Here is a 17,321-nt window from a genome sequence, read left to right as displayed (position 1 = left end):
TACGTATTCAATCTGCATTGGGGCTGGATGAACGAGTTCTGACTCGGCCCTAAAATTAGCATGCATCGTGTGCGCATGTATGATCGGAAGTTAGAAAAGGAGTAAGAACATGGTGAGTACTGTCAGTCTTTCGTGAACGTAACTTATAATTTCCAGGTTTTTCTATTGGTAATTCATCGTTATTTTATATTTTTCAGCACAAGCTCAAAAGTTCACAAAAGGACAAAGTGAGGCAATTTATTGCCTTCACACAAACAGGAGAAAAAACAGCAATCCAGTGTCTGAGTGTTCACGACTGGAAGCTGGATGTAGCTGTCGACAATTATTTCCAGAACCCTGACAGGTACAACTGTAACAGCGAAGCGCGACTGACAATCGATAGAAAGAGGCTTGATATGCTCTGGCAAAGGTATAAAGGTTAGTACTTCTAACGAATTATACCAGTTGGAATTGTCCGTCTGATTTCTGTGTGAGGTCAAGACCAGCTGATGACAGCTGATGTTTGGACAGTACTGGATTTCCTGGTTCCGTGGGTCCGCTATGAGGGCCCGAAAACAAGCTGATGTGTCAGATGAAGTCAACGTGACGCCTGTCACGCAGTGATCCACATGCTGAGACGACCTTGCACTCAAGACGAAATCAAACTGAAAATGTAATGGATGTCACTTTGCCCTACCTTTAGAAAACAACACCACATACTTTGAAAACGACTCATAATACTCTTTTACGTAATTGTGGGTGATTAGGGTTTGGGTTACGTGAGGTTAACCCAACCCAAACGTCCTCATGGGAAGTTGTGGTGCAGTATTCTAGCTAAACGTGCACCACCACTTTGTTTTTTGTGTGTGGTCATCACAGGAGGTTTGTTGTTTATCAGATCAGGCCCTCCATGTGATGGTCTAAATATTATAACTTGGCTGTGTGGTATCTCAAAGGGCACTTGGTTGATTGGATGATTCAGTCAGGTTCAAACTGGATGTTATTTGTGACTGAGTGCCACTGACCCTGTCAGTCCTCTACTGCAGGTAAATTCTTGTGACATCATAAGAGGATATTACAGTCTCAGTCTGTGTACTATTACTGAACCATCCTCTCAGAAGATTCCATGTTATTGCTTTCCTTTAGAGATTATTGATTCTCTGCACTCACTGGGCGTGAAGAACTGTGATGTTATTACATTCCAAGCAGTACCTGTGTTACACGATGCCTCATAATATCATTATACAATATGTTACATCTGCTTTTACAGCACCTACTCTTGGTTTTGAAGCTGCTTTGGTTGACAATATACTAGTCTGGTACAAATATAATGTTCTCTGTTAATTTTGATCACTGTGAGTCATTGTCTCTTGGTGGTGAACTCGCATCCAGGAGAGCCATTTGACAGATTTTATAGTCATGAGAAAAGTTGTGCAGAGTTCATGGTGCAACTTGGAGCTGGACTAATAATATTAACACTATTAACAGCTGTGTATTCGTACATTTAAACATTTAAAGCACTTTTTAATGTAACTGAACCAATACAATAATTCACGATGCATTTCCATCCTTCAGTTCACTCACTCTGTTGATTGGTATATTAATTGGTGACCATGTCTTGGCATCATTTCATTCTTCTAGTATCCAACTAGCAGTTCACACACAGTGATCAGAGATGTTAGACCCCTTCCAAAGAAGGATACAGTGAACTAGGTGTAACATATGTCATATTTTGGATTGTGCATTCTTAGTAAAGTACGAATTCTAGAACCTTTTTTCTGTTGAATCCCATCCGGGATTGGAACCTGCACCCTCAGAGTCAGAATCCTAAGACACGAAGTCAGATACAATGTTAGCCATCTTCCCCACTCAGCCACCACAACTTCCATGACCACCAGGTTAGACGGCTAACTTGGGTTATGTAACATACTTACAATTGTCTGATACATACAGGAACAAATTGAGATTATAATATCACAAACAATGTGGTTGAATGAGGATAAAGTGGACACCACATTCATAGATAGATTCATATGAAAACAGCATTCATTTTTATGAAGAGAAACAAGTTCCCTGTAAAGTCCTTATGTATGGTATGGCGAAGTGCCAATTAACACCACCAATACAACAATCATGTAGCGAAGTTGTGAATATTGTAAGGCTTGGTGTACCTGATACTTGTTTACAAAAGTAATTAGCTACGTTGACAACTAGATGGAAATGAATCAGTGTTAATTAGGCTGATTGTTTTTATGTCAGCTTTTCCTTTTCCATTCAGCAGAGTGTCAGAGATGTCTGTCATTGATTGACCTGTACAAGATTACCTTCAGTAGTTACATGGAGCGATGTGGAAGGATTTGACTGACTTGATATTTGGTCATGGCTACATGTCAAGTAAATAACAGGGATATATTATCAGTTATCATGTATTCTTTTTGGTGTTGTATTGACATTCCATGCTAAATCAGTGGTAAAAGCAAGGTCTCAGGAAAGAATATTACTGATATATTGCCTGGTGTGAACACTATTTTCAACCACATATTTGTGCTCTTGCTGTGGAAAATGAATGTTGTCTCGTATTTTTGTGAGGGGAAGATAATGAACTGAATTTTTTTGCACTTTTGAGTCTTTGACATAATTTGATGCGAATGTGTCTGATGCTGTCTTAATTATTTCAGCTGTAATGATTATCATATTCTCGGAAGTCCCTGATTATGGCAACAGTTTATCCTGAGCTCTTAATTTCAAGCAAAAGTCATCATGATTAGCACTGAGTAGAGTAAACTACGGCAGACATCAAATTACTACACAGACACAGGAAGAACAGAAGCAAGATTGTCAGTGTCTCCATATTACATGATCTCTGCTTCTGTCTAAAACCTACCCTACCAACTTTTCTCTGAATTGACAGTTTTTACTTCTCTGTTGTTTGACCCTCTCTTAGTATGTTTGATTTAAGTGTCAGTCTGCATTTAATCAATCCTAGATCAGACAGAATCCTTTGACTTACATGCCTGTCAAGTTGGGTATGACATGACATGCAGAAAGCATGGTTCGCGCTAATAATGATCAAATCGCCCATCATAAAAACAACAGAGCACGAACTGTCGCGCATAATACTTTGCTCCCTACCTAACTTTCAAAAAACATACGAAAAAGCTTTATATTGACAAGGAATGACTTTTCAAATCGGAGTCAGCCACTGAATCAAGTTCGGGTGACAGCATGTAAACATAACAGAGTAACCTGTTAAAACCACTATCGGCACTGAGGAAATGAAATTTCATTCATATCAGTATGGAAATAGATCACATTTTTCGATGAAGTTATGATTTGATAAATTAATTAATTGACAACCTTAGACTATGAACTCTAAACATAGTGCATGTGTAAAGCTCTTGCAAAACACAGTTTTGTCAATCTGTTTTAGAACATCAGTTCGTCGTAGCTCTGTTTTCGAAATCAGACAAATTATCACTTGAAGTTGGAGACGACAAATGAATACGAAATTCTTATTTACAACGGTTTGTGGTAATTTGGCGTGAATAATGTTACACAAAAGAATGAAAATAACTGACTTTTTCGCACAAAATACCACTGAGAAAGCAACAGTGTCAGCCATGTCTCCCCAGACCGACTTGTCTTTTAAGGAGACGTGTGAATCGACATTTTCTGAATCCCCCCTCCTTTCTTTTTCGTGAGGGTGCGACAAATCCCCCCTAGATTTTCAGTTCTAGAATAGACACTGCTAGGTTGACACATGTCATGTTCAATTTGACCCTCATAAATGTCAATCAGTGGATTGTCTAGTCCAGACTGGATTATGTAAGGAAAGGTGTTACGTAGCTGCAATATGCCTGATTGCAGTATCAGACAGTAGTCAATTAAACAAGTCGTGTGTGTCCTCCTGTGTAGTGATGCTGTTTGTGTGTGTTTGTCTGTCAGACCCCCATGAAGACGAGAAGATGACGGTGGACGGGGTGATGAAGTTCCTTGATGACCTCAACCTGAATGCCGAGTCTCGGACAGTCCTCATCCTTGCATGGAAGTTCAAGGCCGCCACACAGTGCGAGTTTTCTAAAGAAGAATTCATCAATGGCATGTTGGATCTGGGGTAAGTGCAGCTGTATTTGAAGTTCAAGTAGATTTATGTGGTCAGATAGATTGGATGCTATATTGTTTGGATCAAGGATCTTCACAGGTCGCAACTAAATGCTGAGATCTTGAACCATAGTGTGAATTGAATGCTGCTTTTTGTTATTTTTTGGTAATTTTGATAATTCCGGATGTTTTTTTTCCGAATATATAGGTGCCATATAGTCAAGGTCTGAAATATGAAATCTGTTTAGTGATCTGGCGTTCCAGGGGTTCAGAAATCCCATCACCTGATGCCCTTGACAAGTCAGTGTTCATTTCCGGCAATCAAATAATTTACTTTGTTACTTTCTTTAAGTCACTTGCCCTGTGGCAAGTGGCTTTTAGAAAAAATTTGAGCCCATGTATTCATGCACTACTGGTATCGTGAAAAAGAAACAGACTCTGTTTTCCTATTCAGGTGAGGACATGTTCTAACATGTATTTCACTGTATCATAAACTCAAATAATTATGTAAGAAAACAGTTGTAGTTTAATTGTGACATATTTCATAGAAATGATGTTTGAGTTACACCAAAGGTTTTTCTGTTTTGGATTGGTCACATCACAAGAATAAAAGTGTGCTGCTACTTTCAGCTGCGACACTATTGACAAGTTGAAGCTGCGGTGTGCAAGCATGGAACAGGAGATCCGAGACCCACAGCGCTTCAAAGACTTTTACCAATTTACTTTCAATTATGCCAAAAATCCAGGTCAAAAAGGCTTAGGTGAGCGATTGAGTGTTGTGTGAAGCACAGCTTAACATGTCTATTTACTGTCCACAATTTTATGCTTCAGCCTGGGTTAAGTTGCAGATGTACAGATAAGCTGCATATATGCATAAATTATGCAAATATATAAGTGCAAACACAATTCATATCAAGTATTGCGTACAAGGATGATTGTATTTCTGTTAACACTCAATAAATTTGATGATACATGCACACACAAAAATGTAAATCTCAGCTTGCATGCTGTAAGATTCACCAAACCTGCCGGAATGTGAAATAAGTAGCCCTATGCACCACGTGTGGAGGTGACTGAGGATAGATCAGTTGAGGTATATTGTGAGGTGCTGTTTGAGCACATGAACTTGGCAACTTGCATTCTTTCTCATCTTTTCTCATATATCAGATCAAATAGAAATAACCAACTTTTAAACTTTATTGTATTTTTACAATTAATGGAAAATAGCTAAATACCCAAATGAACTTTATGCAAAGGAAAAGTAGGATAGCCAGTCGAGATGAACACAAGCATGTACATAACTCAATGACCAAAATAGTTATCTGTAACTATGAGATGACTTTGATGATGTCAGTATGAACCTACTGAATGGGGAATTGTCTGACATCTTCACATCACATGCAGTCGATGTCACCAGTACACATGGTGTAAGTGAAGGATGTCTATATGCTTGAGCTACTGGTATGTTCTAGATCTGTTTCACTTGAGTTTTTTACCACAATATTTGTCAAGAACCTCAAACAGGACCCTAAGGACTTAATAGAGTAAGAGATTGACCTTGACTGTTGTTATTTCAGATCTCGACATGGCTTTAGCGTACTGGAACATAGTGCTGGCTGGCAGGTTCAAGTTCCTTGACCTCTGGGTCAAGTTTTTACAGGTGGGTCACATGTCATTTGACCAGTGTTTAACCTCTGTCACATCATCCACACATTTTACAGGGGTTCAAAAATATGTTGAAGAGCCACTTGCCACAGGGCGAGTGACTTCAAGAAAGCTACCTTCCTGACTATTATTCTACTTGCCCTGATTTTATGACACAATGCATGATGTTAATGTTTAGTGGACTATTTATCAAAGAGTGATAATTTCACTCTCTGCTAGCTCTACTTTATTGTTATTGGGAACTTTAATAGCTTAATTATGAGCAGATATGAAATTAAATCTAAGATTATTTGTGGTTTGAAACCATAAGTGGAAATTATCTAGTAGTCCATGGGCAAGTAAAATACCATTATTTGATTGCCCGAAATGAAAACTGACATGTCCTGGGCATCAAGCGATTGAATTTTTGAACCCCAGGTTTACAGTCTGTTCAAGAAAGATGTACAAATTTTGATCGCACATGTCATGAAATATTTCACTTTCATTTAGAATTTGCTAAAATGGGAAAAAGAAATTCTGTTGGTCTGTTTATCCATCATTGCTTGTACAGCTCTGTCTGCTGCTGTTGATGAATGCGAGCATGACAGCATGAATTTCACACTCAGCAAGTGTTTCTATCACTGACGTCTGCTAACTGGTGCTGTCTCAGCGCAGCTGACAGTGATCTGTTGCAAAACGCAGGGCCACCAAACGATGAGCTTCGGCAACATGCTCCTGAATAGTCCTGAATAGCTTCTCAACTGTTCTCAGATGGACAATAAGTCTCTATGCAGAGTTGTGTCCCTTGAATCACCAGACATTCGTAATTACTGGGAATGTGTCAGTCGGCATGTCAGGGTGATGCTGTGTTGCTGTCCGTCATTGTCAATATTTAAAAAATAATGAGCTGTTACACAAGTGTTTATATTTATTTAGGTCATTGTGGTTAGGGCAGATATTAACAAGGCTGAAAGCTGAACATATCACAGATCAGTTTAGGTTATATTTAGCATGAAGTTTCTATTCTAACATATTTATTTTTGTGTAAATATAAAAAAACTAAGGGTTGTTATCAATATGTATATCTTATAATCCAATGTGTTAATACTAAAGATTTCAATTAAAATGGTTTACATCAGACCGCCTCTCTTGGTTGGGTAAAAACCTCTTTCACTCAATCCCACTGTCAGGTCGAAGTTCTTCAACCAGTCACATATTGTTAAACCGATTCATTCCCTGTTTCAGGAACATCACAAACGGTCCATCCCCAAAGATACCTGGAATCTACTCCTGGACTTCTGTAACATGATAAACGATGACATGAGCAATTATGATGAAGAAGGTGAGTGTTAAGAAGAAGTGTGTTTTTGAGGCAACGACAGTAGGCAGTGAATTGTTTAATCTGAGTTGTGGCAAAACATGGATAGAAATGTGAGACCGGTGTGTTTTAAGGGAAGTCAGTCAAGTAATGGGAATTATGTAAAATGAAGGAAAACATTTCTTAAAATGGTGTGAGAAAGTTGGCAACAGTAGGTGAAGTCTGTGTGTGCGTTCTGCGACGCTTACCTTGATTGTTATTTGTCTGGATATTTATTTTGGAGGTCTTTTAAATGGGTGAACACCACCTTAAAATCATCAGGGACATATATGCCCTTCCTCTTCAAGACTGACTTTGAAGTCCAATAAAATTCTAAATCTATCATGCACACAAATATACTTCACAGTTTTGAATTCTGCAGGAAGTTCAGTTTTTCTTGATATCACCCACTATTATCTCAGGCAAAGTTAAAGTGCTTAAAATAACCTCTAAAAATAAGCTTCATCGTAAATGTCGCCAATGACACAATAAGAAGACACAATTTACAGAGTATTGAAATGTGAATTTGGAATAGTTACTGGGAGTATTGAATTTCAAAAAGATCATATGAATGATCACTGATATCAAGTTTTCATGTAACCAGTAATGATGATGCTGAACCGATTAACCTGGAATTGATTGGGATGTTTTCGAAAATACTCTTACAGGAACGAGCAAGTGCACTTTCCGCCATATTGGATAGTGTCTATAAAGTCAATTTTCGCAAAGGTCATTATTGAGACACCAATTACATCAAGTATATATCATATTCAGCTGATAACTGAATTCCCCATGTAGTTTAGAATCAAATTACAAATGGTCTTTGCCACAATACCAGCTGTCTAGATAAAGTGAAACAAAAGATATTGGGTGTGAAAAGAAATACTGTGCTTGAAAGACTGCGCTTGTTTGAAAAGTAAGCAAAGAAACATTCTGATTTTACAGTGTGTAGCATTTTCTGACATTTTCCCACATCCAACTGTCTATTCATTGCTTGTTAATGGCTTAGTGCCTTTAGAATATGCATGGCAAGAATAAGGTAGCATGAAATATGAAATTAATAATAGATACAATGCAATGATCCTATAATGCAAATGAAATTGTCAAAGTTTCCGTGCAGCATGACTCCATGACTGACCCAAAATTACACAGGACGACAAAGGTAATTATCAGCATTTACTGGCTTCTTCCCTTACTTACTATGAAAACGATAAAAACATAACAGTACATAGGTCGTTGGAATGATTCTTATTACTTACATATTTAAGTACGAACGATCCCTGAATCAAGGGAAGACTCCTTGCAAACCCTGTTTTCATTTTCATAATTATTTATCTTTGACCACCCGTGTTGAATGCGTTTACGTATGTGGTGTTGTCAGAGCTATAGATTATTTTTGTAGGAAAAGATCTCCACTACGAAAGAGCATCATAAGTCATGCCCCTAGAGGCTTACGATGTTCAGACGTAAACAACCTCCAGGGGCATGACTTATGACGCACTTTTGCAGTGACGAATTTCCCTATAGTGTTATGCATTAGCACATAAATGGTAACAAAGTGCTTTTATCGGTGTACATATGTACAATGCAAAACGGAGACATTGATTATTGTTTAACACACAACAAAATTTGGGTCAACATTTTAGCTTATCTATTTCTCAGTCAGGTTGTCACATTTATATTTTTACCAACTCATAGGAAACTTTATATTCTGCATTACAGTTTATAGCCAGTCGCAGGTCCAGGACCACTCGAGCTCAATTCTCGCACAGCGTTCACTTTTCAATCCATATGAAAATGTGTCCCTAAAAAAATAGCTCGGCATCCAGTGGTTAAACAACAAACACACTCCAGCCAAACCAAAACATTGTTGTGGTTCCGATTACACCTCTTTCAAATTTAGGATAGGTAGGTTGGTGCAGGGAAAAAACAATGGAATCTGCTTATTCATACAGCTTAAGAAAATGGGGTCGACACCAGAATTCAAGGATAGATGGGGTAATGAGAACCACAACATTTTTTTGTAGGCCTCATTATACACATTTACCACAGTATATGATTGTGCTTCATATGAAGATATCATCATCATCATCATCATCATCATCATCATCATCATCACATTTTAATGTAATTTTGTTTTTGTTCCTGAACAGGTGCCTGGCCAGTTCTGATAGACGACTTTGTAGAATATGCAAGACCACTAGTTGACGGGCCACGGAGTACAACAGTATAACCTTCGTCTTGTTTGTATAGCCACTGTTTTATTGACTCCTAGAACTATGTATAGACTGTACCCTCCAGGTCACGTGACAGTCATGTGATCTCGTCATGTGATGTTGGTATGTGACTTACCCATGTGATTCTACATGAAGGGCAATAGGAAGAATGTTAAATGACAAACCACTTGTGATTGGTCAAATCTGATCATGTGACCGAGTCAAGTGTTAATTATGGAATGAAGCAGGATCGAGAGTTGAACGGGCTGCTGACAGGTAACTGAAAATGAAGATTACAGTAAACATTATCCAAGGGAGGGAGGAAACCCAGAGAGAAAAGAGCTGAACGTGGTATTGATATTGGACACACTGTACAATTAGTTATTGACCTCCTTGTTGGAGCTTTTGATCAATGAAAACAGCTATCTGAAGAGGGATACTTGTTGTAATACAACTGTAGGACGCCCAGGTGTAAGATATGTAATATATGTACAATGATTCATCTCAAGATGATCTCCGTGCTGTCAGCCATGTCTGCCTCCCATGTACATGTAAACAACACGAGGCGACAACGCAAGAAGTGTATCTCTAGTTATCAGTGCCGCACACAGACACTTTGGCTTGCTATGTATTCTGTTCTTTAGCTGTGGGGGATAGAATGTTGTTTTTTGTATTACTTAACCAAAGTTTAAGTATATTTTGTTACCAGCTTGGGATGTTAATCACATGCAACAAAACACGTTTGTCCTGAAAAACATGGGCTTGATTCGTAACCTGCGGACACCACCATGGACCGTCAACACACACTTTCCCTTTGCCTGTCAGTGAACTTGACCTTGACCTTGACCTTGACCTAACCACCCTCTCAATGATCCCAAGAGGAAAAATGAGAGTCCTGTAAAGTGAAGAAATATTATAACATACTGCTCCCTGTGATAATATGATGACATTAATTGACGGAAATGTATAACTTCTGAACCGGTTAATACCAGCAAACCTGTCATAAAGTACTGAAAGTGCTATAAACCTGAGAGATAGTTCTTGCGTAAAACGAAACTTGTGACAAGATAATGCAACTTAGCTCATTCAGACCATTCATCGGTTTACCTATTATTCCAAGCAGTGTGCCCTTATTAAGCAAATTTGTGGAAAATCATTAGTTTGTTTATTGTAGGAATTATTTGAAGGTTCCTTCTTTCCTTTGTTCAAAGTTCAACAAGGTTGGTCCTGTTATCAGTGAAATATATGCCATCTTTACGAAGACATAGCATTGGTTAAACAGCAACATCCACAAATGGGAAGCCTGTAATCTTGATGATGACCTGGGCCTCAGTATTGGCCTGGCTAGGTCTAGTCCCTAGGTGCTTGATGTTTTCAAAGTTTGGAGGAAATTATCCTTCTAGATTCAACTGCATGGAGCCTTGCAGACAGGAGCCGTGTGCCTGTCTGAGAGCAGAAGTCTCCAGTCGGCCATACTGCTGACTTCATCAGTAGTGTGGGCTTTCACACAAGTAGATGATACAGAAACTCTTCCTGAATGGGTTTTATTTGCGGTGTTGATGTTCCTGTTGTTGTTGTTTATTATTTGCCAGGATGAATTAAGAAGTAACTGTGAATTGGTACACTAGTATTTGCCCCGTAGTATTCACAAATAGGTTGGTAGCCTATTGGTCATAGTCACACACCAGTGGAAGACTACAGACTGAAATGTATGTTTCACTGGGTCCCTCACCTTCAGTCTTGTGGTGTTCGGGATTAAACATCGAGGTCTGTTGTCATGATAATGTTTGTTCTTAAAAATCACTTTACACTGTGCACCTACTTTTGTATCTATTCAGGGCTTGTTACTGATTTGTTGTTATTTATTATTCATGATCAAATACTGATCTAAAATGAATAGATTTGTTTAAGAACAATTCCTTTGATTACTTTCAGTTGCTATCTCTGTCCAGTAAATTTAATTGAATTCCTTGTCCAATATTTTAGTGTACCCCTGGCAACTGTAGGTGAAAGAAACAAGAGTCTTTGTGTTTAATGGTAAAGTGATAAGTGTAAACAGGTTGCCGTTGCTGCTAACTCATGCCTGTAACTGGGTATGTGTTACAGATATCCGATACCAGGGCTTGAATTAAGAAATTTTAATCTACCTGCACAAGGTGCAACCTAAGATTAAAACCTATGTGCACCAGCCAAATTCCTGTTAGTGTGTTAAAACATCAGAGGTTTCAGTGCACATTAACATATTTAGATGACGTGGTACCCATGAAAACGTAGCAACACAAAGATGCAGCTGATCCCTGTTAACAAGAGCTGTCATAGCTGAGACGTGTCTATAAATAGCAATGTTCCGGTGTACTCAAAGTTAGAAGAAAACATGAGCTGACATATTTATGCCTATACTGCTAGATTTATTGTTGATATATTTCTCATAAACTGCCATGCCCCTGATGCAAGGTAGACCAATAACTAGGTTGCACTCTGTAATTTTGGTTGCACCAGTGCAAGTAACAAAGCACTAAATCGAGCCCTGGATACAGATATGTACATGTCAACTTGTACCTGCCAGTAACTAGGTATGTTACAGGTAAGTGATGTGACTTTGTACTTAGGACCAATGTTGGGCACAGTGAGCAAGTTCAGGAGGACATCTCTCAGGGCACAGCAGCATCCGTGACTATAATGTAGTCAGAGACCCTGTTGCTGCTGCTGCTGCTGCCTCCGCCTCCGCTATCATGTCCTTATTTACCTCCCTTTCACATGAGTGAAACAGAGAATTAGAAACACTACTGCATTTACCTCCCAGCTTTGTTTTGTATACCTAAATTTAGTTATTTCTATGGCAAGGTGTTTTTTATTCATTATCTGTTTGTGTTAATAGTTTGAGAAAAATATTGTTACAGAAAATTATTATTTTGATACAATAAGTGTCCGATTCATACAAGTCTCATATCACAAGGGTTGTTTTAAATGCACTATAATATATTGTAAATAATGCTTTGCCAATCTATATATTAAAATACAAAATATGAATGACTGCTTTTGTTGTTACTTAGGTTGAGCGACTATGCTTGTCTTAAGAAGCGACTAACTGGATGGGGTGGTCATGCTTGCTGACTTGGTTGACACATCATCAGTTCCCAATTGTGCAGATCGATGCTTAGGCTTTTGATCACTGGATTGTCTGGTCCAGACTTGATTATTTACAGACCGCCACCATATAGCTGGAATATTGGTGAGTGCTGTGAAAAACTAAACTCACTCACTCACTTCATGCTGACCAAGACCCAGTGCATCAAGTTTAGCATCAGTGTGTAGTTCTGTATCAATCGGAACATGCCCTTTCACAAACACCTGCTGTCTTTCATTCATGTTTATCTGCCACTATTTTGTTTTGGATGGAGTCTGTTTTCCCTGGGTTACTTGAGTTGACAGTTTGATGAGTAAAACCCCTAAGGTAAGATCATAGCGAGGTGAGCGAGAAACTGGGGTGCAGGTCACACCCAGCTGATGTCAGTCTAGCTTTCGTCAAGCACGCTGTTTATATTTAGTGCAGCATTTAACGACACAACCAGCGGTTACATCATCAGCGTACGGCCATTTGCATCATACGTTGATCAGGATGAAATAAGCAAAATCCAGGAACATGAGTTGTTCACTGGCCATGAGGGAGCATGGGTTAATATGAACTGTTTGTTTATATTCCCTGACCCCGAACTGGAATTAACAAATGCATTTTAATTTTAGACTTCAATACCACGGTATTTCTATATTTCATGTCGAGGTTTCGGTAGCATACTTTAACTAAGAAATCAGAGACTGCCCTTTTGTGATGAGGTCGTAAAATCATTCACACTGCATCTGATTCACTGGTTACACATGCGGCAGAGCTTCGTTTTGAGATTTTAACTTTTCCGTTTGTCAAAGCTTGCTGTACGACAGAGCACACTGTACGACGTGTTTGATGATTAGGGGTGTAATGTTGCAACTTGTAAGTGCTTAGATGTATCAAATCATACTGATAAATATTTTATCCAGTTAAATGAAATAGTCTACACATTCTGGACTCGTTATCGCACTATACTGAGCAACAGGAGGGAACCCAGTAAAGACGAAACGAGACGGACAAGTAACTGACGTTTTAAGTTGATGCAACACGGCATTAACAACACGCTACGTCATGCAGTGTCTTTAACAATGTACAATGTACATGTACATCACATTCTGCACATTTATACCAGGTGACAGCGCGGCAACTGTTGTTCACTGTCACCACTTGCAGATATTCACGCAGTCAACACGGCTACTATGCCATGCAGTTACAACACGACTTCTTGTTCGTTCACCTGATGAAGGGGAAAGGAATAGCTCAGAAATCAGCAGTCCATCACCTTATTTGTTACGTTACCTCCCTACTTCTAAATGCCCATCAAGCATCTGAACATGTCCAACTCTTGCCGTCCCCAGTGTTTTAGTCCGTCATGTTTACAAACACCACGAACTACAAAGATACAGATAGGCTGCGGAAGGGAAATATGTATGTGAAAACATAATCCCTATTAAGCCTATTGCGTACGAGTAGGCTTAAAGTTTTGATCTTACATGCGTACAAAAAATAAAATAACGAAGGTGTGTTGAGAGGTTCTATTTGAGTACATGAACATTGTAACTTGCTGTCTTTCTCATCGTCTCTCATATTATCTCCTTGGTTATTGGGCGGAAAATGAGGATACCCAGTTGAGATAAACATAGGCGAGTACGTAACTCAATGACACCCAATAAGTTATCTGTATGTCTGAAACTTCACTGGCACTCCATCCATCACAGGCCGAGTGTACACCTGTTGTCATCGTGATGGGTCATTGGTGTTTGGGACTGTCATAGGCAGTACTCTCAAGGAACGCCACACGACTTCTTTTTGTGTACACCCTGCCGCTGCCACGTGTCAGTCATTTTCCTGTCAGCGGGAGATGTTAAGGAACTATGACTGTCATGGCGGTAGAGTGGGTTTGATTATTAGTGATGCCCAATGGATTACTATAATTTGCACTGAAAGAATGTGTAACCTCAGTATGTAATTTAATGCACCCTTTCGGACAGGAACAAGTTCACAGATTCCAAGTCTCTTCTACAAACAGGTCTCGTAAAGAATGTTGTCATCATATTCACACGCCATGGATACAGCAGCCCCTTCCCTCACAAGTACTACCTAATCGTAATGTCCCTTAACTGCTGCATCAAACACCTGTCCTGCACGGAACTACATTAAACGCGTCTGGTAATTGATACAATCAATTCTTCGTGAGGTTGGGCCTACTTCACATTTGTGTTTCACTGATATTACAATGCCAGGTGATATTGTAATTATAACTAGACTTCTTAACCCACCCTTTCACTGCCAGCAGAGACACTCGTTTTCTAAGAGCCTGTTCTAACCTGTTTCACCTGTGGTCACATGATTTCCCGTCCGCAACACTCATTCAAACAGCACTCATTCGTCAATACTCAGTCCTTCCCGTAACGCCAGTTGGTAATAAATGACAAAGAAGGTCGCCGTGACCGGGACAGATGACTGTGATATATATATAGATCCATTCGAGACGAGTTATTGTTCGAATCGTAAAGCTTCTGCTATCATTGTTAGCAAAGTCAGAAACCGTTCACTTGTATGTGATCTCTGGTAATGCTGCAAAGTCCATTCCGAGATAACACAAACGTTTTCGAAACCTCTTCATACAGTTTCAAAATATTTTCGTCCAAATGTTTCCGTAATGATAAAAAATGTTTCACAACGTTTCAATAGTGGGCACGACTGCCTCAAAGCTCCACTGGCAGACTCCTGAGCAATGTTTCGTTACGTGAATAAATGTGTGACTCATCATGACGATATTAAAGCGCTACTGATCCCAAACCTAATCGATCAATTGAGAGCTGTGAACTATCTCCGATGGACAAGATTGACAGCCCTTTGGATGAAACCATTTCTCTAAGTGTCCCGTACACTGTTTAACCTTCAGTATTTGTGAAACAACATACAGAACGTCCCTATCTGCCTCTGGGCAAGAGGACTTGCGTTCAACTTTCTCATTATGGAGTACCTAGGATGTTTTAGTACACATGTACTTTTACGTTCATCTTCAATTTTGGTTCCATGAGCTAAAGACTTGACTACGGTCTGCTGCTGATATGAGTGTCTCGTGTGAATTTTCCTTTTATCTGGTTCCGAAGAGCATTGAAGAATTTGGAATCCACATCCATCTAAAGTAATTTGGTTAGGAATCCATATCCTTCAGAAAGTAACTGGGTTTGGATTCTACGTTCTTAGCAAAGTAACTTCATTTGGAATCCATATCCTTCACAAAGTAACTTGGTTTGGAATTCATATTCATCTGAAAGTAACTGGGTTTGGGATCCATACCCTTCGGGGAGTAATCCATATCCAACAGCAGTGAGGGGTTGAACAATGTTTGAGGTTTGTTCAGCCCACATATCACCATGTCCCCATGTTTCTCCTCGTGATACTTGATTTGAGGATTACTGAACGGTGATTCATCATTAACTTATAATCTTCATGATCCTCTCTATATCTGCTCCTTACAGTCGATGTTTTCGGTCTGTAAACGGCAACGGACCAGCGTTAGCCGATCACTAGAACTGCCTTTAAAGTTTGGGATGTTCATCCCATTAGAACTAGAGAACGTATCTCTAGAGAGAAGCTGGTGCGCTCCCTGATTCAAGACGTATGTACTCTTTGTATGTCAGATATCATTTCAATCTAGCTCTCTGTGGGAAAGTTTTTTTTAGAAAAGATATTGCAGTATATTGTATATTAACTTAGTCGTTTCTTTACACCTCTTTTTATTGCTTCTTCATTCTTATATGAGCGACGTTTAATGGGTGTGCCATTGTGTCAAAGTTAAACGAAACTTAAGATATTACTTACACATTACATATGATGTAAAATGTTGTTTATCTTTGACATATGAGAAAGTTAAGCCACTTAAAGGATCATGACGTATCTGTTATATTATGATGCGACAAGACACACCGCTCCATCACTTCCGGTGGACAGTAAATTGAAATGAACACTCAAAATGTTACATCTTTAAGTATTATATTCAAGCTGCAAACGTAAAGTCACAGGCGAGACAAGATAACGTAGAAATTACAACATTTGTCCAGACAATATAAATGTATGAGTTCTACTCAAAACACAGATACCCGAAAAGGTTGGAGAAGTTATGTTGTTGCAGAGACTTGCCAACAAAGTACAAATTTGAGCTAGGTGGACGTTTTTGAAAATCCAAATACTGATCAGTCAAATCTTAGAATCTTGTTCCAATACAAACGCAGCAGCAATTATTGGAAAGGCAATAACAAATAAATAATTCACTGTCAACAACGATAATGTTGCATTACCTGTTTGAAAAATGAACCTGCAACGTACTGCACCATGACTCGCTCGAAGCACGTTAATAAGGACTAAACGTGTACTACTCTGAAAGGCATTGCTCCATGAAATCCGCCCCGTATTTGTTTTGTCACAATACACCTCACGACATATGTCTAGTTAACAATAACAAAATGGTCATAAAATACAGTAGACGGCAGTGGCAGGGACTGTCTGTTTTACAACAAGTAGTACTTGTTTGGAGTGAATATTTAACATATTAATATAATATAGTTATGAATTGACTTTAATATGTTTAGGTTGCTTTAGGTATAGAAATCCATGTATTTACACTGAGACACTCCATGTAGCATATAAGTAAGAACATAAGGTGTGTGATTTAGAGCCGATGCACAAACTCATTTTCTTCATAAAAAATTTCTTTCAATCTTCTAGTTTTCTTTTATTCTTACAGATACATTCTTGATTCAGTCTTAAAAACTCGCATCTTTACAGTTTCAAATTGTCAAAATAAAATTCTTTGTGTACGATTCTAAGTGTACAATAGTTTATTGCATAATATATGAAAATATTGTATTTATCTTGAAACAGCACCATACAATAATGGCGAAATAAC

At 38.8% G+C, this 17,321-nt stretch overlaps 1 protein-coding gene across 1 annotated transcript; it reads left to right on the top strand.

Annotated features, from left to right (window-relative positions):
* The first annotated feature begins 60 nt into the window (after nucleotides 1-60).
* On the top strand, nucleotides 61-12,327 carry LOC137281201 (DCN1-like protein 1). The gene is made up of 7 exons (XM_067812323.1): nucleotides 61-112; nucleotides 198-417; nucleotides 3,925-4,093; nucleotides 4,711-4,841; nucleotides 5,658-5,740; nucleotides 6,970-7,066; nucleotides 9,235-12,327. The coding sequence occupies exons 1-7, from the start codon at nucleotides 110-112 to the stop codon at nucleotides 9,312-9,314; spliced, it is 783 nt and encodes a 260-aa protein (XP_067668424.1). The 5' UTR covers nucleotides 61-109; the 3' UTR covers nucleotides 9,315-12,327.
* Nucleotides 12,328-17,321: the final 4,994 nt, after the last annotated feature.

The sequence above is a fragment of the Haliotis asinina genome, chromosome 4, assembly GCF_037392515.1.
Source record: "Haliotis asinina isolate JCU_RB_2024 chromosome 4, JCU_Hal_asi_v2, whole genome shotgun sequence".
NCBI lineage: Eukaryota > Metazoa > Mollusca > Gastropoda > Lepetellida > Haliotidae > Haliotis > Haliotis asinina.
The sequence above is the reverse complement of the archived record's forward strand: the minus strand, read 5'-3'. Positions and strand labels throughout refer to the sequence as shown.